General features: G+C 45.6%; 1 protein-coding gene and 1 long non-coding RNA gene across 6 annotated transcripts in view; both read right to left on the bottom strand.

Annotated features, from left to right (window-relative positions):
- Positions 1-3382: 3382 nt before the first annotated feature.
- On the bottom strand, positions 3383-11786 carry LRATD2 (LRAT domain containing 2). Of its 4 annotated transcripts, none has more exons than XM_042860994.2 (2): positions 11648-11786; positions 3383-10038 (listed from the first exon to the last, which is right to left on the bottom strand). In XM_042860994.2, the coding sequence occupies exon 2, from the start codon at positions 10031-10033 to the stop codon at positions 9143-9145; it is 891 nt and encodes a 296-aa protein (XP_042716928.1). In that variant the 5' UTR covers positions 10034-10038; positions 11648-11786; the 3' UTR covers positions 3383-9142. The 4 variants fall into 4 exon arrangements, with proteins under 4 accessions (XP_042716928.1, XP_042716930.1, XP_005288865.1 ...); XM_042860996.2 differs by lacking the exon at positions 11648-11786 and adding an exon at positions 11038-11344; XM_005288808.5 differs by lacking the exon at positions 11648-11786 and adding an exon at positions 10903-11342.
- Positions 11787-12456: 670 nt separating this feature from the next.
- Positions 12457-21003, bottom strand: part of LOC112059103 (uncharacterized) — a 52387-nt gene continuing 43840 nt past the window's right edge. Inside the window, exons 3-4 of one of the 2 annotated variants that reach the window (XR_006177020.2) lie at positions 19590-19639; positions 12457-19490 (exon numbers count right to left, since the gene is read on the bottom strand). This is a non-coding gene — a long non-coding RNA (uncharacterized LOC112059103). Of the gene's footprint in view, positions 19640-21003 lie in introns of both variants that reach the window. The other variant, XR_006177018.2, reaches the window with a different exon arrangement.

A 21003-nucleotide genomic window follows, 5' to 3' on the forward strand; every position in this document is an offset into this window, starting at 1 on the left:
CCACATAGGTGCTCTCCACGCACCTTATGCGTGACTTCTAGCATCTAATGTCTATGGTTAAGCAGGTAACAAGCATGCTAAACTGTATTCCTCAGTTAATCCACATTAGGGTTACCATATTTTGTGCCTCCAAATGGAGGACACTCCACGGGCCCCGGCCCCGCCCCCAGCCCCGCCCATGCCCCAACTCCGCCCCTTCCCCAAAGTCTCCGCCCCCTCCCCTGCTTCCCGCGAATATTTAATTCGCGGGAAGCCTGTAGCAGGTAAGGGGGAGTGTGGGGGGAGGAGGCGCGGCCCAGGCTGGCCCCCCGGCGGCTCCAGCCTGGGTCGGCTCGGGCCCTGGGGTGCCGGCCCCGGCCGACCACCCCCGGTCCGCCCAGCACCGCCGGCCCCCGGCGGCCCGGCGCACCTCCCGGCCCCCGGCCCCGCGGACCCGGACCGGCTCCCGGCCCTGCGGCCCAGCGGACCCCCCGGCCCAGCGGACCTCCCGGCCCCGCGGGCCCGGACCGGCTCTCGGCCCCGCGGACCCCCTGGCTCCCGGCCCCGCGACCCCGCACCGGCCCCGGCCAAAGAGGCCCCGGCCGAGCCCTCCCGATTTTCCCGGACATGCCCGGCTTTTGGGGATTTCCCCCCGGACGGGGATTTGAGCCCCCAAAAGCCGGACATGTCCGGGAAAATCCGGACGTATGGTAACCCTAATCCACATCCTGTGACTTGGGTTGCCTGTTCCATGGTCCAGAACATCCTCATTACTAGGGGCCTACCAAATTCATGGTCTGTTTTGGTCAATTTCACCATCATAGGATTTTAAAAATCATTAATTTCATGACTTCAGCTCTTTAAATCTGAAATTTCACAGTGTGGTAATTGTAGAGATTCTGACCTAAAATAAGCTGGGGTGGGACGGCGTCACAAGGTTATTATAGGGGGAATTGTGGTACTGCTACCCTTACTTTTGCACTGCTGCTGGCAGCGTGCTGCCTTCAGAGCTGTGAGCCTGGCCAGCAGCCTTTCAGAGTGGTAGCCGTGTTTGTCTGTATCAACAAAAAGAATGAGGAGTACTTGTGGCACCTTAGAGACTAACAAATTTATTTGAACATAAGCTTTCATGAGCTAAAGCCCACTTCTTCGGATGCATGCAGTGGAAAATACAGTAGGAAGATCTGTGTGTGTGTGTGTTTGTGTGTATATATATATATTAGTGTGTGTGTGTGTGTGTGTAAGTAACATGAAAAAATAGGTGTTGCCATGCCAACTCTAATAAGACTAATTGATTAAGGTAGGATATTATCAGCAGGAGAAAAAAAAACTTTTATAGTGATAGTCAGGATGGCCCATTTCAAACAGTTGACAAGGAGGTGTGAGTAACAGTAGGAGGAAAATTAACATGGGGAAATAGTTTTTAGTTTGTGTAATGACTCATCCACTCCCAGTCTTTATTCAAGCCTAATTTAATGGTGTCCAGTTTACAAATTAATTCTAGTTCTGCAGTTTCTTGTTGGAATCTGTTTTTGAAGATTTTTGTTGGAGAATTGCGACTTTTAGATCTGTAATTGAGTGACCAGGGAGGTTGAAGTGTTTTCCAACTTGTTTTTGAAGGTTGTAATTCTTGATGTCTGATTTATGTCCATTTATTCTTTTGCGTAGAGACAGTCCAACAGCTGCCACTCTCTGGCTTCCCAGTTCTAAAGACAGCAGCACCGAAGTAAGGGCAGCAAAACTGCAACCCCCCCCTAAAACAACCTTGTAAAATAACCCCCTGCAATTCCCTTTTGGGTCAGGACCCCCAATTTGAGAAACTCTGGTCTCTCCCGTGAAATCTCTATAGCACAGGGTAAAAGCACACAAAAGACCAGATCTCATGATGGGAAACCAGATTTCACAGTCTGTGATGCGTTTTTCATGGCCACACATTTGGTAGGGCCCTACTCATTACAGTTCTTTCCTCTGGCAATTCTGATTTTTAATTATGGTAGTACCTCAGGGCCTCCTCATACCAACCACTGTACAGAGTAAAAAGCAGTCTCTGATCCAAAACTGCTTCCAGTCAAAAGAGACAAAAGCAAAGTATGGGAGAAAGGAAGTACCATCCCCATTTTAGGGCTCTCAGACTTTCAAGGAGATGCAGGTTCCTTACTGCTTAAGTCACTCTTGAAAATGGGACTTAGAGTACAATTTTCAAAGGAACTTAAGGCTAGGGTTGCCAACCCTCCAGGAGTGTCCTGGAGTCTCCAGGAATTAAACACGAGTCTTTCATTAAAGTTTGGCATGTGAGAAAACCTCCAGGAATATATCCAATGCAAATTGGCAACCCTATCTAAGGCCCAGATCCTCAGAGATATTTAGGTGCTCAACTGATTTCAGTGGGAGTTAGGTACTGGAATACCTTTGAGGATCTGGGCCTGAGACTTGCTCACAGGCACATGAACAAGCTGTAGGAGAGCTATGAATTGAATCCAGGCCTCCTGAGGTCTAGTCCAGCGCCATCCTTCCTTAAATTGTTGCAATCCCATTTTTTTTTTTTTTAACTGTATTTGTGATTCTTTATATAGACTGCCACGGGAAATTGAGACCCTGTGACTAGGTTTCTGTTTGATAACCACACGAATACATTTTGCTACAGAAAACACTTGTTGCATATAAACTTACTCTGGATGGTCTTTTATTCAACAAAACATTCTCATATAACCAGACTCAGTCCATTTGTGCGAGACAGAAAGAACTCTTTCAAGCCAGGCACTGGACACCAGGAACAAGTACATTTGACTACTTGAATAATTTTTTAGTAGTGTGTGCAGTGGAGGACATGACAAATTGTAATAAGAACATTCACCCTAGGGATATCAAGGCTTATTATTATGCATAGTTCTCATAACCTTCACTATTAAACTTTTTGTTCCTGATCTGAACTCTTACCGGAGGGAAGAATACAGATCCCATAAGATCTCCAAAGTTTCAAAATCCATAACATGATATGTTCAATTAGTGTGACAATTGTGAAGATTTCATGTAAACTCTCAGGAAGTGCCCATATGCTCCCATTTCTCACAGCTATTGGCAGCCAGGACACGCATGGGTGTCAAGAAATAATATCTGATCTTCTGCTGATGTCGTTGCCACCTTTAGAATTAAATTATGGGCCAGATCCTCAGATTCAATGGAGTCACAGGCAATTAGACCAACTGAGGGATTCGGCCCTATGTAGAGAATGCTCTTCTCTCCCTCAGACCTAGAGTGTGACCAAGGGTGGCTTGATTTCTATCTGAAATCTAAAGGCATCTGGATTGTCAAGTTTTGTACCAGCTACATCCACTTTGAGAGAGATCACAACAATTTCCCAAACAAGCAAGAGGAAACAAATATAGTTCAAATAAGGAAGAGATTTTGAAAGATATTATAAATTTTTTATTTCATTTCAGTTACTATGCAATGCCCTTCATTTTGAAGGAAATGGTACAATCAGGAGTCTGTACTTCTTTCTCAGGAAAAGAAGTGATATTAGCACTAACAATTCAACATTTACTGACAAGAGACTGCTCATGGAGGGGGGGAAAAATCACTTTGCGATTACACTTGTTATTGTAATGATTTCATGGAATGTTGCAATGTTAAATAAAAACTTCAGGTATGTGTAGAGAGAACTTCTAATTCAACATTAATGGAAAAGAATTGTCTGGACCACTGATGTTTGAAGTTACCCTGATTTTTTTTTTTTTTTAATTTACAAGTAAGTCTGTGGTTTTAATAGCATAAAACTATTCAGCAGTGATGTGACCTCAGATTTTTCACTGCACTTCAGTTCATAAGACTGGTTGTATGTAAGTGATGCGGTAGATTCCTTTAAGAATAAGAAACTGCATTTAGAAATTATGCAATTCCCTACAATTAATTTTTCATAGCTGATCTTTCATATAAAATTAAAATTCTGCTTTCAAAAAATATTTGTTCCCACATGGCTGTAATAATTATGGTTGGTGCAGCTAATTGTCAAAAACCACAGGTGGCAAAGCACCTGACAAACAAAGCTCACATGCACCAGGGACAAGTTTTTCCGTAAAGACTAAAAAACTTCCACATTTAAAGTTTCATCTTACTGGGAGAAATTTATTCCAATCTGTTACCTATTTTAGTACTGAAACAAAACATTGAAATTAAATCTGAATACTATAACAAAAGAAAAGACATGTTTCATTTATACAAAACTGTTGTGTATAGCTAGGAGTTCAGATCCGCTGTCTGGATTCTTTCACTCTGAAGAAAATATTTTTTTCAGGTAAGAAAATATAGTTTCTGAAATTGCTAATATATATATATATTTTTAAACCAAGCAGACCATCACTCTGCCTGACTGAACTTCTGAAGAGTTGCTGTAATCAATACTTTTCCCTCAAAAAGAATCAGGAATGGGTAACCTGAAATAGTTCTAAGTGTGTTTATTTCCCTCCCTAATGGAAGGTAACTATTTAAATCATGTTTTTAGAACAACGTAATCAAGCAATAGTTGGAGGTTTTATTAAGCCTTTTCCAAGGAAAAAAAAAAAAGTTATTTGCATAAAAAACACTGACAGCCTGGAGAAATATAGACAGCTCATCTGCATTTCCTAACTGGAGTCGCATTTACATTCGTGGGGCCTAGTCCGGCCAAGACTTAGAGCAGACTAAGTATACGCATAATGATCCTCTCAAGAGTAGTTCCCTTAGTGGCAATGGGACTACTCATGTGAGTAAATTCACATACATGATTAAGTGTTTGTAGGATCAAAAGGCTTTAAAAAAAAAAAAAAAAAAGTCTGTTAACTTCAGTATTCAAAATGCAAAGAGAAGGTTCTAACATGACCAGACGGAAGAGTTTGGAAGATATTCTGCAATATTAACGTTCTAATTTACAACTGTACGTTGCTGGGCAGGCTGCTGCCCTCTGCTGAATCTGTGCCATCCACTGATTTCAGGGTGCAACTGAGGGCAGAATTGTCCATTCTGTGCAGTATGATCCTGATTCCCCAGCACCTTATTTGGGCAAAATTCCCCTTTTAAAACGCCCCTCAATAGGACTTTTCCCCCTTGCTTCCCCCTCCCATCCCTAAACAGATCATTAGCCTCAGGTCTCCCCTCCCACTGTGGGTCAAAGTGTAGACAGCAGGCCCTGAGATTCAGCAAGGAATTTAAGCATTGATTGATTTCAAGGGAGCCTACTCATGAGCTCAGCGTTAGGTACATGCTTAAGGCCCTTGCTAAATCAGGACCTTAATGCAGCTTAGTAGAAGGATCGGGCCTGCATTTTCTATATTTTAAATGTAACCTGCAAAAGAAAAATAGAAGTGGGATTCACTTTGTTCCCTTCTCTTTGCTGTATAACAAAGGCTTGAACAAAAGTGTTTTCCTGTTTTTGGTTTTAAATATAAACACTAGAAAGTCCCGTCTAGTTTACCCTGGAAGACTCTGTGGCAAATGGAAACAAAAAAGTCACAGGAGACTGAAAGCTGAGTAACTACATTACTTCACCTGCTGTGAACTCCTGGCCTGCTTAAACCTGGTTTGCTTGCGCTAGTTAGCATCTATTTAATAACATTGCCTATTCAACCGTTGGGAGAAAAGATATCTAAGTTAAGATTCAACAGACATGCCTTCAAAGGTGTGACTGATCTTAAAACACATGTGACCCAGCCCTTTCCAAAGCAATCCTCTAATACTACCCAGGAAAAGCAGACTTGACCTTGCTAATCTTAGTAAGGGAAAGCAGAAGCAGCAAAAGCTTTAACACAAAACTTTCAGTCGTTCTTCACATATTATGAAGCAGCAGGAGAGAGAGTATAAATCCCCTCTTAAAAATCCTTTGCAGGTCACATTTATGTATTCCAGTTACACCCATTCTCTAGCTGCATGTTTTAATGCCAAGCAAATATTTATTCTAGGTGCAAAGAGAATACATGGGATGTTCTATATTTCACAGCATAAGCATCACTGAACTCAAGAAAGAAGGTGAGACGTTACAGTTAAGGAATACTCTAGTATATTTGACTATTAGGTAAGCTTCCCCACTCAGCTCTACCACTACATCTCAAGCTTGAGTCACAATATCTCTGCCTGTGTGTGGATTTGTACCAAACTGTGTGCTAGGTAGAGGTGTGCATTAATAACTACATGAGACGACAAAATAGTTTCAGGTAAATCTTAACAGGCTTTGCTCTCAGTTCTCAGCTTTTGTCTTGTTTTTAATAAATAAAACAGACTAAATGTCTGAGAAGAAGGAAGAGAGGTTTGAGCATTCGTTCTGATGTGTCAAACATAAGGGGAAAACATTTTCACAAACAAACACACAGTTTAGTACCTTTTCGATACAAAATGTTTGACATCTACAGCACTTTCCATCCCGTAGGACCTAGAAACTTCTTTAGATCACTAATGACCAAAATAAATCCATTCAGAGGACATCAGAATAATGTGCATAACAACTTACTTTCAAAATGTAAGAGTCTCATGATGGAATTATTTTAACTTTCAAAAATATTTGTAAGAAAATATTATTTTACATACATATATTACATAGCGAATAAACTTTGTTCTGTACAAAATTTCAGGACTAGGAACAATAGCTAAACATTTATTCATGGTCTAGGTGATCTTAAGTCTGTCTTATCCTATTCAGAATAGCCGATATACAGAGAAGCTCTCCTTCATTCTGTTTAGGAATACATCAGTTACAATCTTAAACAGTTAATGGTGGCTGAACAGAGAAATAGCCACATGTTAACCTTATCACAGTTCAGCTATGGATAGTTCTCATGCTTCTTGAGCAACATTGTGTGTTTGTTTAACGATCACAGTAACTGGAGTATGACCCAACTGCATATTGAGGAAAGATTTCATCAGTACAAAAGCCTGAGCTACAACATTCTAAAGGAGCTTTATGTTTTAACAAATTCTCCGTAGGAGCCAAGAATTCCACATCCTAAAATTCAAGCATAGAAAGTATTAAGGGAAAAGGTACAATGCATTTTAAGTGTGTAACCCCATAAGTTGATCCTCCCCCCAATAACGAACAGAATGTTTCTAAGGGGGTGGAGGGGGCAAAAACAAAAGAAACCCTTCTCTGCATTGTCCACTTAAGAGTCACAACAATGGAAGTCTATTTGGAGACTAAGTTCCTTTCATACACATGAAAGCTGCTTCATATAGTCTTAATTACTCCAAAGTTAGGTATCTGCTTATTTATGATTGACTGGCTTCTTGCCCTAATCTTAAAAAACAGATTGTAAAGTAGAATTATGCTGCAAGCAGTGAAGTAAACAACTGCAGGGAAAACAGAGTCATTTTAATACACTGCTTAATTACACTGCAATATTGATTTCCACTATTTAAATGAACTCTCGCTCATCCTCAAGTTAGCTTCGTAGCTATGTGTTTAAAAGGGCAGGGAAGTTTATATTAACAGTCCAGAGGAAAATATACACTGAACAGATTAAGAATCCATGATGATCTGGTATTACCTGGCATTGGAGACTAGGGGAAAAAGTGATCCGTTCAAAAAGAGTTGCTACTTTGGTAGGTAATATTAGATACATGTAGCACCTTGCCCTCCTGCAAATGCATTCATCGATGGGAGTACAGTACTTGTGTAACCTTCATGAGATGGATCACACAAGGAGAATGACTGCTCCCTCTTTCCTTCTCTAGTGACATTGCTCAGCAATGTACCAGGAAAACACAACAAAAACAAAGCACAACCTTGAAGTTACTCTTCACTAAGGAATTATTTGTAGTGGGAGAACACCGAGAATTTCCCCAGCTTTGAATTTTCAATAACTTCCCAGTCAGGGAATGTATTTCCTTCCCCTCTATACTGGTCTTCTCTCCCCCTGCCCCCCCACACACAATCACTTCCTGTTACAGCACTGTTTACCATGGTGCAAAGACATTGTACAACTTCTCCTGACCCCTACCACTAGGAATTTTACCAGTTAATCACTAGCCCACATATTCCAAGCAGTAGGATTCAAGACATGCTTTATTCCCTGTGATTAAGTGTTTAAGCAACCAAATCAAAGTGCTATTTGTACTATAGCCTTAAAACAAGACTGACGCAGTGCTGATACTGGCTAAAGGCTCCCACCTCTGGTGGGGCTTGGCCAAAATGCTAGACCACCCCTGCCAGGGTTAATTTATCCCTAGCTCACCCAAACACACTAAAAACACATGAAAAAGCTGCTTATAGGGCCCAATCCTGCACCACAGAAGTCAATGGGGACTTTGCAATTGACTTCAGTGGGAGGAGGATCAAGCCCCCTAACGAATGCTGATGCAGTTAAGCCGGTGAGAGAGAGAGCCCCCAAAAGGTTTCAGTGCATTACAATGCATAGACAGCAATCCTGATCACAGCAAACCTCCACTTCGGGTCATTTCCCACCCCCATCAGGACAACTTAGCCCACTGTACATAAAAGGAAGCCACACACAAACAGGCAGGCAGGGATTCCCCCAGCCAGTCTGCAAGTTACTTTAATTAGGAGGACACCGTGCATGTCAAACCCTATTTCACAAAGTTACCCGTGATTTATCTGTTAAATCCTTTGAGGACTGGGGGTTGGGTGTGAAGCCACAAAGGTCTGGCACCAGCAGACTAAGGTAAATAGCTTGCTGTAATACTACTAACAGGAACCACAAGATAACTACATGGAGAGGAGACAAGGGAAGGGGGTGGGGGAAAATGAATTTCCCAGCTAGGCCGGTCAGTCATGCACTTGAGAGCTACAGGGCCCTATCCTACAAGGTGCTGGCTCCTTCTTAATGGTGCTGAATGCCCTCATCTCCCACTGAACTTAATAGAAACTGAAAGCACTCAGCACCATGTAAGATCCATACCTGCCGGCAGCCAAGGGACTGATGGTTTGGGGATGAAGGGAATACACGGGGGTGGTGGAATCTCCCCGAGTTTTATCCTCTACAAATAAGTCAGAGATTTACCAAGCACTGAAGGAGTTAAGTACTAAAGCGCAGACACTTAATCAGCTTTCCCCCTTCCTTTCACATGTGATTGGAATGAAGCTGCACTGAAGCAGCCCAAAGGGCTTATAACAGCTCAATTTCGCAGCCTTCAGTTTTAATCCCCATCACCCAGCCTAAGCAACATGATGGTGCTGATGCTGCTACTCAGCAGCAGTCTGGGCACCTGGATCTTCCTCCTCCTCTTCCTCCTCTGCAGCTTGCAGATGGCTGGAGAGCTCCTGGATCACAGCAGCCCTACCGATCTGGTCATTCCTCCTCTTCTCCATGATCAGATCCTCCAGGCTCTGGAATTCCAGTGTGTGGCTGCGTTTGTCCCCCAGCCGGATCTGCAATCGGTAGGGCTGCTTGCCTATGCGGAGCTCCCCGCCAATTTTAAACTCCCGTTTGCCATAGCGGCACCAGGCAGCAAAGCACTCAGAGTTCCTCCAGCTCAACTCCCGATCCTTACAGCCCACCTGCTCCAGGGCATTCCGCACCACAGTGGCCGGGCTCAGGGGCTTGTAACGGTACAAATAGTTGGCAATGCGACCTCTCCTGCCCTGGCTGGCATCGGTTAGGAAGCTGTTCACCACCTCCAGCCGATGCAGGTGCACTACCTGAAAATCCCCAACATACACTGCCCAGTGTGGGTACTGGGCCTGGCACACAAACTCCACCAAGTCGCCTGGTTTACATCTATTCAGCAGGTTCTCTGGGGTGTAAGTGCTCAGCTGCCCCCCACCTCCTCCATCCCTCTCATCTGGTGCGGTATCATCCCCAGCGAAGGTCTTCTGGTAGATACACTCATCCCGATAATAAACCGAACACTCCACCTCCTGCAACCGAGGGTCATAGGGCTGCGGTGCGGGGTGCTCGCCTCCCATATCCTGAGCCACTGAGTCCTGCTGCTGCTGCTCCAGCTCGTCGTCGTCATTGGAAAAGATGTAGGACACCCCGATCCTGGGACCCTCGTCTCTGTCCATGCCTGTCGGGTCGGCCGTGGGAACTTCCTTGTAGTTTAAGTGGGTCAGTTTCTCCACCTGGTTCCCCATGCCCACTGCAACCATAAGCAACATGCAGCCATCAGCAACAGGCACAGCAGTAGGCGAGCGGGCAAGGATGAAGGAGACAGGGCTGTACCACCTCCCCCAAACTTTACTGCCCTGGCAGGGATCTTCTCAGTGCAGTGGCAGAACTGGTAAGGTCTTTCCCCCGCTTTGGTGACGCCTGTGTCTCCCCGGCCATCGCTCTGAGAGCAAAAGGGGGACACACACGCTGCTCCCTCGGGAGCGCAGATCCCTGTGCTTCGTGCACTGGGGGGCGGGTTGCAAAGGCGGCAGAGCCCGGCGGCCCCCGGGAACTCGCTGCAGTTCCGTTTGCTAAGCGTAGAGGGGGCACGAGGCGAAGGGGATCAGGGCCACCGGCCGATCGGATTCGTGCGGTCCCTCGGCAGAGACAAAGGCAGGGGACAGCGCGGCGGCACCCCCCGGGGCCGGGTTAGTGGCAAAGGAGGCGCGAGCCGGACTTTGCGGGCAGCTCCAGGCTGCTGCGGCAGGGAGCGGGGCTAGCAGGGGCACGCACGGGAGGGGGAGCAGGGCCACCTGTTAGCGGGAGCGGCACGAGCAAGGGAGGGTGCGACTCGCATTTCCACCTGTTGGCCGGGCGGGAGGGGGCCAGGCCGGGGAGGTGCAATCCCACCTGTTGGAGGCTGCCGGGAGCTGCTCCGCCAGGACCCGGGGGGGAAGCGGGGGCAATGTTTGGCTTTGCAGCCCCAACCCGGCTCAGACCCCGCGTTGCGGGAGGGGCGGCCACCATTCACCCTCCTCCGCCAGCCGCAGCCCGGCCAGGTGCGCCTGCCCGCACCTGATCCCCCCTCCCGCCGGCTCCTCCTCCTCTTCCACCTGGGCGCCCGGAAACTTACCGTGCGGAGAAGGGCTCGGCTGCTCCCCGGGCGCGGGGCTAGGGCCAGCTGGCTGGGACGGCAGCCGCCTCGCTCCTAGCGCTGGGCAAGGCGTGGCGCCCGCTCATGTCTCCTTCCCCCCCTTCCCACTCTCACCTGGCCGCCGCCCCCAGCGCCCAGGCCAGCCGCAGGCTGCGCGTCCCTCCAGCCGGGCTGAGCAACAAGCGCCGGAGCGATGGGGGGAGGAATTCTAGATCCGGCTGTGGACTCCCCGGCGAGAGCTCAGCCCCCAGCATTTAAAGAGACCGCTCGCCTTTTCCCTTTGCCCTCCCGCTCCCGTGCACACCCCGCTGTGCCCGGGCCCTGGGATCTGGGCTCCCCCGGCCGCCGACTCGTGACCGGCAGCCGGCTGGCCGCCATGCAGGGGCTGGATCGGGTGGCTGGGACTCGCTGGGGCTGCTGGTGGGGTTTGGAACAAGCTGTGTCTTTAAGGGCGAGGCGCCACCGAACAACCTGCCCGCGTGGGGGAAACTCACTGGGATCTGGAGTTTGCCTGGGACGACCAAACTCGCAGCAGCCGGACATTGATTTACCGTCCTTCCCTATCCTCCTGGTTCACAGGAAATCCCAGTGCGGCTGGCAGGATCCCTGGCACCTTAATAAGAAAAAGCTCCTGCCCTCCAGCCCCTCTAGCTGATCTGTTACTCTTCAGATTAATATTGATCACCCTTTTACCAGTGGGCTTAGCTGTAATGGTGATAAATACCTCTGGTTGCAATGGGCTATAGATTGCTGTTTGGAAGGGAGCCCTGCCTGTTTCGTGGCTCCTGTATGTATTCTCAGGAATGTCTCTACGGAGTGTGAGATGCTTCGGTGTCAGACCACACATGCACTGCTTCTGTTTTGACACAGCCCAAAATAATAACAACAGTTGTGAAAGAAACAAAATAGAAAACCTCTGCTCTCCTGGGCTGGCCTGATTTGTTAGAGCCCACCGCTAACCGTGCATATTTCTTATTTTTATATTTACTTTCAAAAGACAGGACTCCTTTGTCTATTTCAGTGCAGGGGATTATTGGTCTTTCCTTCTAGACAGAAATGATCAGTGCTGGTGGGAATATTCCTTTTAGTTCCTTGTTGAAGGAAGTAATACAAGATTCTGCTTTCTTATTAGGTGGGGGGGTTATTTTTAAGACATGCTGGTAAATCTAATACAGAACTTTTAGAGGAAATATTTGGGAACTGAGAATAGAGCTTTATTGTCTTGTCATTTTCAAACCCAGATATTCAGTTCAGGTTTTGAGCCTAAGCTGAACCAAAATGGCCCTGCATTACTACAGTGATGGGCACTGTATAAGAACCTGAATAGAATAGTATCAGGGGGTAGCCGTGTTAGTCTGTATCCACAAAAACAACAAGGAGTCCGGTGGCACCTTAAAGACTAACAGATTTATTCGGGCATAAGCTTTTGTGGATACAAAAACCCACTTCTTTAGATGCATCTGAAGAAATGAGGTTTTTTACCCACAAAAGCTTATGCCCAAATAAATCTGTTAGTCTTTAAGGTGCCACCGGACTCCTTGTTGTTTTTCTGAATAGAATAGTTTCCTTCAAATGGCCTACATCTCTGATTTCAAATACACCACTGATGTTGGGTAAGATTAGCTGCTTCTCCAGGGCAGCTTGCACGTGAGATGAGAATTGCGTTCTTCATAGAACCTTCTGGAGTCGTGTGTATCTGTGTTGGGGAAACATGCTAAATCCAGGAAGGAGGGAGATGACCATGGATAAGCTCTCTGGATCAGGGACCAGGGGTATGTTCTGTTTGTACAACCCCTAGCACAATGTTCCCAGGTCTATGAGTGAGGCCTCTAGGCACTATGGTAATACAAATACTACAATGAAAAAGCAGGATCCTAGTAAAAGGGCTGTGACCCAAAGAGATAAAACACTTTCTTCCATTCTGATCATGAAACTATTAGCCGCCATCCAGCCAGTTGTAACTTGCTTAACTAGTACTTAGGTAGAAATTCATTTTTGGTCCTGAGGGATTGGCAGTACCATTTTAAGGGCCATATGTCCACCTGGATCAGGATTTATCATCTGAATCAGCTTCAGTTCATGTGTGGTTGTACTTGTGCAGATGTACAAAACTCATTGCTGTTCACCTCGTACCTTTATCCAGCTCTGCGCTCATCTCCTCCTACCTGGCTCAGCAACTCACACCAACACTTGTTAGTTTTCTTCAGCCTTCAGCACCTTGTCAGCTGTTTTTTTTTTCTTCCCTTTGATCCCTTTGCTGCAAGGTTGTTTCCTTTCTGAGCATGCACCCAGAATCCATAGTCTTGCTGTATCTGATATTTTATAGAAGAAGGGCAGAGAATCCTAGATGGATTGTAAAAAAATATTAATATGGGAGCATCGTTATTGTAGTAAAGGCATCCCCTGTGGGTTACAGATTCAGGTGACAGGAAAAAAGTGGATTGATAGTGGAGCATGATTAGTGTTATTGACACCAGGTGTGCATGGTGCTTCAGAAACATAGAAGATAAGGGCCAGATCCTCAAAGACATTTAGGTGCCTAACTCTCATTGATTTCAATGATAGTTAGGCTCCTAAAAACCTTTGAGGATCTGAGCCAAGGTGCTCTCTCCCTCAAGAAACTTACAATCTGATTCAGAGAGCTAACCTAGCTAGTGAAGACATCAGACCACGAAGGAAGCTGAGAGTGTTGCACGGGGGAGATAATTGGTGTGAGTGTGAGTACACTTGGCTGCAGTAAATTTCTGACATCTCATTAGAGGACGGAAGGCCTCAAGAAGAGTCGGTAAGTTGGGTGGAAAGGAAAGGGGGTTCAGAACATGTTTGGAATAAAGTTATGGGTTATTGAGTTAGGGTGACAAGAAGATCCAAACTACAAAAGGAACTGGAAAGACTGCTTAGACACATGTCAGTCACTGGATAAATTTCCTTGCGGTGATGTACACATATGAGAGGCTTTACACCTTCGAACATAACAAGATATTCTTTTCTGAACATCTGGAGTCTATTAAATACACATTCTCATAAAAACAAGTCTGAGGTTTATATGTACTAACTCCTATTTTCTCCTTTATTACAACGTATCCCTGTCTGTACATTTTAATAGTATATTCATCCCTTTATGTATTTCCATTTTACAGTTTTTTTTACCTTATTTCATTCCTAATGAAATAATTGATTTCTCTTTGAATGGCTGCAGGACACAATTCTGGCAAAAATAATTTATCTATGGATTTACAAGACATGAATGTAGCCAGAAATAAACACTGAAAATCTGTTTTAAAGAAACCCAGCAGAAACTGAAAACCAGAATCCCTAATTATTACAAATAATTAGGACTTTGTCATAGATCTCAAAGCACTTTACAAAGAAGAGTAAGTTTCCCTATCTCCATTTTATAGGTTGAGATCCTGAGGCCCAAAGAGGTTAATTGACTTGCCCAAGGTCACACACCAAATCTGGGCCATAACTGGAAACAAAACCTAGTTTTTCTGCCTACCAGCCCTGTGCTTTGTCCACTGCTTTGCTGGTGAGCATAAACAGTTTGCTATCTCCAACCTTACACACACATTTCCTGCATTTCTTTGAAACTAGAGATTAAAAATGTAGATCTTGGTTTGGATCCAGATTTAAAGTTCCTCCCAAAGTTCAGGTCTATTTGGATTTGGGGATCTGGTCTCACATTAATATTTATTAATTATGATTATTTTAAGGAGATGCATTTTAAGGCGAGATATCACTTCCATTCATATCACTTCAGTTCTTTTCTTGAAGGCAGAATATCAGGCCATGACTAGACATTGGCCATCATAGCTGTGTGAATTGGGTGTGAAGAAGTCTGACATGTGACTGACATAGCTTTGCTACCAAAAGCCCGGGTGCAAACAATTTTACCAGCAAAAGTGCAGTTTTGCTGATATAATCTGTGTCCACACTAGGAGCACTTTGCTGGTATAGTATACTGGTATATCCAGACCAGCAAAATGCTCCTCGTGTAGACATGGCCCCAGAGCAGCAAGAGGGTCCATAAATCTGTTGGTTTTTGCAGGTGTCCCTCTGGCCAATGGCTATCACTGCATGAAGTTATTTAGCAGGTTTTATTTCTCTTTTCCAGTAGCGCTCTTTGAGGACTGACATTAATTATGCTCCAGTGGGCACATGAACATCCTGACTGTACCTCCTCCATTCATCAGGCATGCTTCCAAACCACCACCATCACAGAATTAGAGGCAGCAGGCTTTTTGACGTAAGAGCCCAATCCAATGCCTGCTGAAGTCAATGGGAGCCCTTCCTTTAACTTCAGTGGGAGTTAGATTGGGCTCTTAAAGTGGTCGACACGTGAGCAGAGAGAGATGGTGCTGCATTGTTCTTCCATGATTCCAAAGAGTAAGGCCAGATCCTCAAAGGTATTTAGGCTCTGAACTTCCATTGGATGTTAGGCGTGTTATATACTTTTGAGGATCTGGCCCAGTTCTCGCCAATGGCACAGCATGGGACTAGGGCTTTGGGGGAAGAAGCAGTGTGGGGGTGAGGCCTTGGGGGAAGGGGTGGTGCAAGGGCGTGGGGAAAAGGGACAGTGCGGGGGGGAGGCATGGTTCAGGTGCCCATGGCTCCCTCTCCCCCCTTTCAGAAAGCTTCCATTGCTCCTGACCCAAGGTGCTGACAATCCATGGTGAATGTGGAAACCAGTAGGCTATAGGGTGTGAGAGCAGTGGGGGGCACCACCAGGATCTGATTGGGTAGGCAGCCTCTGGAAATGCCTACTGGCTCAGGCCCCACAGGCGAGATAGGTGAGGGAACACCTGGTTTGAGCTGCCCGCCATGAGTTAGGCACCAACCAGCTCAGCAGTGTCAGGGCTTAGGCAGCATTATGCATGACCACTGGCAGAATTTTAGGTGCCTAGGGGACTTAATTGGTGGAAATTTAACAGGCTTTTAGGGATAGGTAGCAGCTGACTAGGGTTTTGAGGAGCTACATTTCGGACCTAGGTGACTAGTGTGGCAGTTAGATGCCTAAATCCCTTTGTTGGTCTAGCCATAGGCACTTATCTGAGTATTTTGGTGCCTAAATACCTTTAAAAATCTGGCCCCTTGTGCTTCACCCAGCACAGCATAAGCCACCATGCTGTTGCAGGGACGATCTGAAAGGGAAAGGCATTACAGATCATAGAAGTCAAAAACAGTCCAAATGGAGCCTCTAATTGCCATGTCTATCACATCAGCGAACATCAATTTTTCTGAAAGTCCTGCTGGAAGCGTAAGACTCTGCTAACTACTTTTGACATTATAATTTGTGACTATATGGGATCTGGGTGGGCAAAATAAATTGCTGAGATTGCCGAAGCCACAACGTTTTTGACTGAAGCATCCAAGTTGTATCTCAGCTGCTTCACTGGAGATATCTATATATCTATATATATCGATATATATAGATATATATTTTAACTGGAGCATTGCCACAAATGAAAATGAAGCAATTCAAATACAGGGTGTAGCAGAGGTCTGGGCACTTAGGAATGTGGGCTCCCTCCATAGTGTATAATCCCACCTGAATCACCTCATTGTGTAGTCAAGGTGAGATAGCTGTGCTCTCTAGCAGCTGCAGGGGATTCAATACAGACCCAGCAATCAAAGCACCGCTGCACCCAGACTGGGGCCAAAGAGAAAATATTCAGCAAAGGAAATGAGCCGTCTTGTCTCTCATTTCCTTCTTGCTAATTAAACATGAAATATTAAAGCAATTAAATATTAACCAAACTTTAGCTTATTAATGAATCCTTACAACGTGCCTGGGAGGTAAATCAGCCAGTGTCATTATCCTTATTTTACATATGGGGAAACTAAGGTACACAGTGGTGAAGTGACTTGCCCGGCGATCGAAAGGGTTTCAGTGGCAGAGACAGGAATAGAACATAGTTCCTGTACTCATCTTGTACTCTTAGCTCTGGAAAATACTTCTCCATTTTCAGACTAGGATCTTAAAGTGCTTTTCAAGCTGGGGGCTTGAGTTCATTTCCTTTCTCTGTCACAGACTTCCTGGGCAAGTCACTTAGGCCCAGATCCTGAAAGGTATATAGGCACCTAACTCTCAAGGGCCTTAGTCTCTCAGAGACTCTAGATCCACAAAGGTACCTAGGTGCCTTACTGCCTATTTAGGTGCCTAAGTCCAATATTTAGGCACCTCTGACATGCTCAAAAGCACTTCCCAGCCCTGTAGGCGCTTAGTCCCCAAGGCACCTGACTTTCTGCCGGTGGTCATGCACAAAGCTGCCTCAGCCCTCATGCCACCCCACAGGTGATGAGCTGTGTGGAGCCCCCACTCATGCTGCAGCAGAATTATCAAATGAAGCGTTCCCCGCCTATCTCCTCAGCAGGGCCAGACCCAATACACACACTGGATCAGACCTTGCACAAAAGGCAGCTGGGACAAGCAGGTTGGGAATTTGTTTTTCAGGCTGAGGTGTGTGTGTCCCCAGAATAGGCCAGTGGTTGGGACACTCATCTAGGAGACCCTGCTTCAGAGCCTGCTGTCACCTCCCAGCCCCAACTACTAGGCTATTGGTGGGCTCTGATTAGTCCTTCCTGTTGAAGCTGTTCCAGTTTGTACCAATAACTAAATACATAGTGGAGCAGGGACTTGAGCCTGTGTCTCTCAAATGCCGAGGGCTATAGCATGAAATCTCTCACTTTCGCTCTCAGGCCCAATGACTGTTTAATTATTTAATACAAAGTGGAACAGTTTAAACAGGAATAACTGAGACAGCTGTAGCCAGGTAGTTAGGGCACTGTCCTGGGAGGTGGGAGATCTGTGTTCAAGTCCCTGTCCCAGAACTACTGGCTATAATGGAATTGAATGGGATGGGGGGGAGGTTGTCTCTTCTTCTCCAGGGCCAACTGGCTTAGGTGCCCAACTCCAGTCCGGTGCCGAAGGCTCAGATCAATGAGAAAGAGAGCTGGGCCCTAAACCTCATCCCTTTCCTCTGCATTTCCCCCCTGTCTAGGTTAGGCAGCTACCCACTCTGCTTGGCTTCTGAGGATCCCTTTCTTAGGTGCTTATCTCAGCCCATGCATTGCATAGGGAGCCAGAGCATCTAACTCAGGGCTGAAGATTCCACTAGGCAACAGTGGGCCTTGTGGTTAGGTGGTGCAATGCAGAGCCTAAGTCCCTTTGAGGATCTAGCCCTCCGTGTCCCAGATTCCCATCTGTCAGATGAGAAGAAGAGCACTTCCCTTACTTCAGAGGGGTGTGTGAGGAAAAATAAACACATTTAAGATGGCGATGTGCTCAGATATCATGGTAATGGGGCCCATAAATGTTCCATAGATAGGTAGAAGAACTCCTAGGTGCAGCCTGTTCCAGAGATGGGAGCCTCAGAATTTGGATCAGCCCACTAGCTTCCACTGTATTCAGGGAGGTCTTTGAATCTTTATTCAGGCCCATCTCCAGTAGTATGTGGTCCTGGCCACCAGTGCCAACATATAGGACAAATGCAACCCATTCATGCATACTCCTGTGGGGCTGGAACCATCACTGAGTCTGCAGCTCGCTAGCAGTGATGCCGTACGCTCCGACACCGCAGGTGACTAACTAGGACAAGCCACCCCATGTCGCTTGGGAGGATTCACTCATCACTGCAACTACCTAATGACAATTTTCTACCTCAGTTAAGCTCGAGTCTGGAGACAATCAGCTCGCTTTCTGATACAAGGCGCCGTGCGCTATGGCTGCTGTGTTAAACAATTACTATCCCTTTCAAGAGGGCACGTGATGGGGAAACAGCACGAGACTCAAGCGAGCAACTGTATTATCCATTTCTCACGGTAAACTCTTGCAGCACGCACTTCAGGGAGCAGTGGCGGGTGCAGATGGATATTCCTCCAGCCCTGGGAACTTGTTAGATGAAAATCATATCCCTGGTAGACTCTACTGTAGAGGAAACTGCTGGCCTGCCTGATGGCTCTGCAGGATTGGATTTACAAAGTACTCTGCGGATAATGATGTGTGTGCTCATAATAATGATTTTAATACCTGTTAGAACTGACAACTGTACACGTTCTCCTTCCCGAAGACAGATGTTCTTTTGCCTGGTGATGTGAATTGATTCCAAGTGGAGGAAGGGGGCAGGAGAGTGAGGGAGACGCTATCATTCATTTCTCTCTCTCTCTTTTTTTTCTTTTACTTTTGAGCACTGTCTGCCAGACAGGAGTCTGACACTAGCGCATCAGCAGCTGCAGGGAAGCCCTCTAGCCATTGCAGTTCATCCTTCTCCACAGGCTGTCACCGCGTAGAGATGCAGGGCAGTGCGTGGCACTCCTCTCAGCTGAAAGAATTCTAATGCATCTTCCCCCCAGTTTACAGTACAGTGGAAGGGAAAGGGCTGCCCCGCCCTGCAGACTGGGCTTGATGTTCATACTTGCAGGCAGTGTTTAATTTCAAACAGTTCTCGTACACAGGCAAGTTGCTGTCTCCCCACCAGATCCTGTTTCTTTGCAGTGTGCTGTTATTTCACCATGATTCAAGTGCTGTGCTGAGGTTCCACATGGGGGAGATAAGAGAATGTGCAAGGCTGTGGGTGAAGATAAATATTCTTTATGGGAAAAATGGAGCACTCTTTATTTTTGGAAGGCGGCAAGCCCACATCGCAAAGGGAACACAAAGTGCTTACCACAGTAAGTCCTTGTAACAATCAGCTCTTATCTCGCCTGCATCGAATTCCTGCAAAACAATTCCAATGGAAAGCTAGGTTACAGTGCTTTTTTTTTTTATTTTAAAAGGGACAGTAAGAAGAAACCCATCAAAGCAGGAAGTAGAATATCATTTCATCAGCATATGTCCTCCAGGCGAGGGTTATGAACCCAATCCAACTCCTTTCACAGGCAATGGAAAGTCTCCCGTTGACTTTAATGAAAGATCAAGTTCTATATCTTGCACTTGGAAGGATGCATTAATTCAATGATCTAACTCTAATAGGTATCCTCCCTTTCTAACACCTATGATCTCCTGATCCTGCAAGAATCTGATCAAGGTTAGGCCAAATATTATTTTGCTAGGGGTGCAGGTAATTATTTACTGACTGACTGTCAGTATGAAGGTTTAACAATAAAATCCAAGAGAAACTAGCTGTCAAGAAAAAAATGTCATGGACTATAATCTGGTTGCAACCGTGTAAATGAGATGAGAAGTCAACCTCATGCATTCAAAGTAAATCTGTCCATCCACGTGTCATGGATAACACTTTGGATTATTAATGCAACTAATCTACTTTAATGGAATGCAGGTTGGTGTGTACTTTTTTGCACTTCATTGTTAGCTTGCCCAGGGTCACTGGATAGGTTCATGGCCTGTTTAGAGTCAGTTTCGCTTTTGCTTTTAACATGGTAGAGAAATCTTATCTTTTTTAGGGTTACTAATAGATTTAGCAAAGCCAGGAAAATAGTTTTATGCCTAATAGGCATACTGGATCTGCCTATTAATAATGCTTAACAGACCCTGAGGCTTTTACTTCATCCTGAGTCTGAGTCAATAAGAGCTGAGTAAAATCTAAGGCCTTTTTCACATTAAAACCTGCAGGAGAGGTAAGAACATAGTTGCATCATTTCTTACTCACCAGGCCTTCAAGAGTAAACTGGTTGTCTGGCAGGGAAGCCGCTCAACCCTGTGGATGCATGGGGAAAGGACCTGTAGAGGGAGGGGTTATCTGAATGGACATCAAATCGCAATGCGAAGACACTCTGCTCTCATCCCCTGGTGGAATGCAGATTCCAGAACATAACTGGCATATAGGACCTTGCATGTGCACTGCACATGAATTAATGTCGTCCTTTGTGTATTGTTTAATAACTATGTATACACGTCCTGGTAATAGGTGTGTATGATAAGTCTATACACACAACAGGTGTGTATTATAAATCCAATATAAATACATACCTTAAGGACCAAATTCTCCATCCCTTTCTTGTTGATCTTATTATGACTACTCCCAGAGTAAGGTGTGTGTCAGTGTAAGTTTCAGCTCATAGAACCTGGCCTTTAGTAAATAAAGTCCTTTTCGTAAGCCATTGCAGTTGGTACTAGCAGGA

This window comes from Chrysemys picta, chromosome 2 (assembly GCF_011386835.1).
Source record: "Chrysemys picta bellii isolate R12L10 chromosome 2, ASM1138683v2, whole genome shotgun sequence".
In the NCBI taxonomy this organism is placed as follows: Eukaryota; Metazoa; Chordata; order Testudines; family Emydidae; genus Chrysemys; species Chrysemys picta.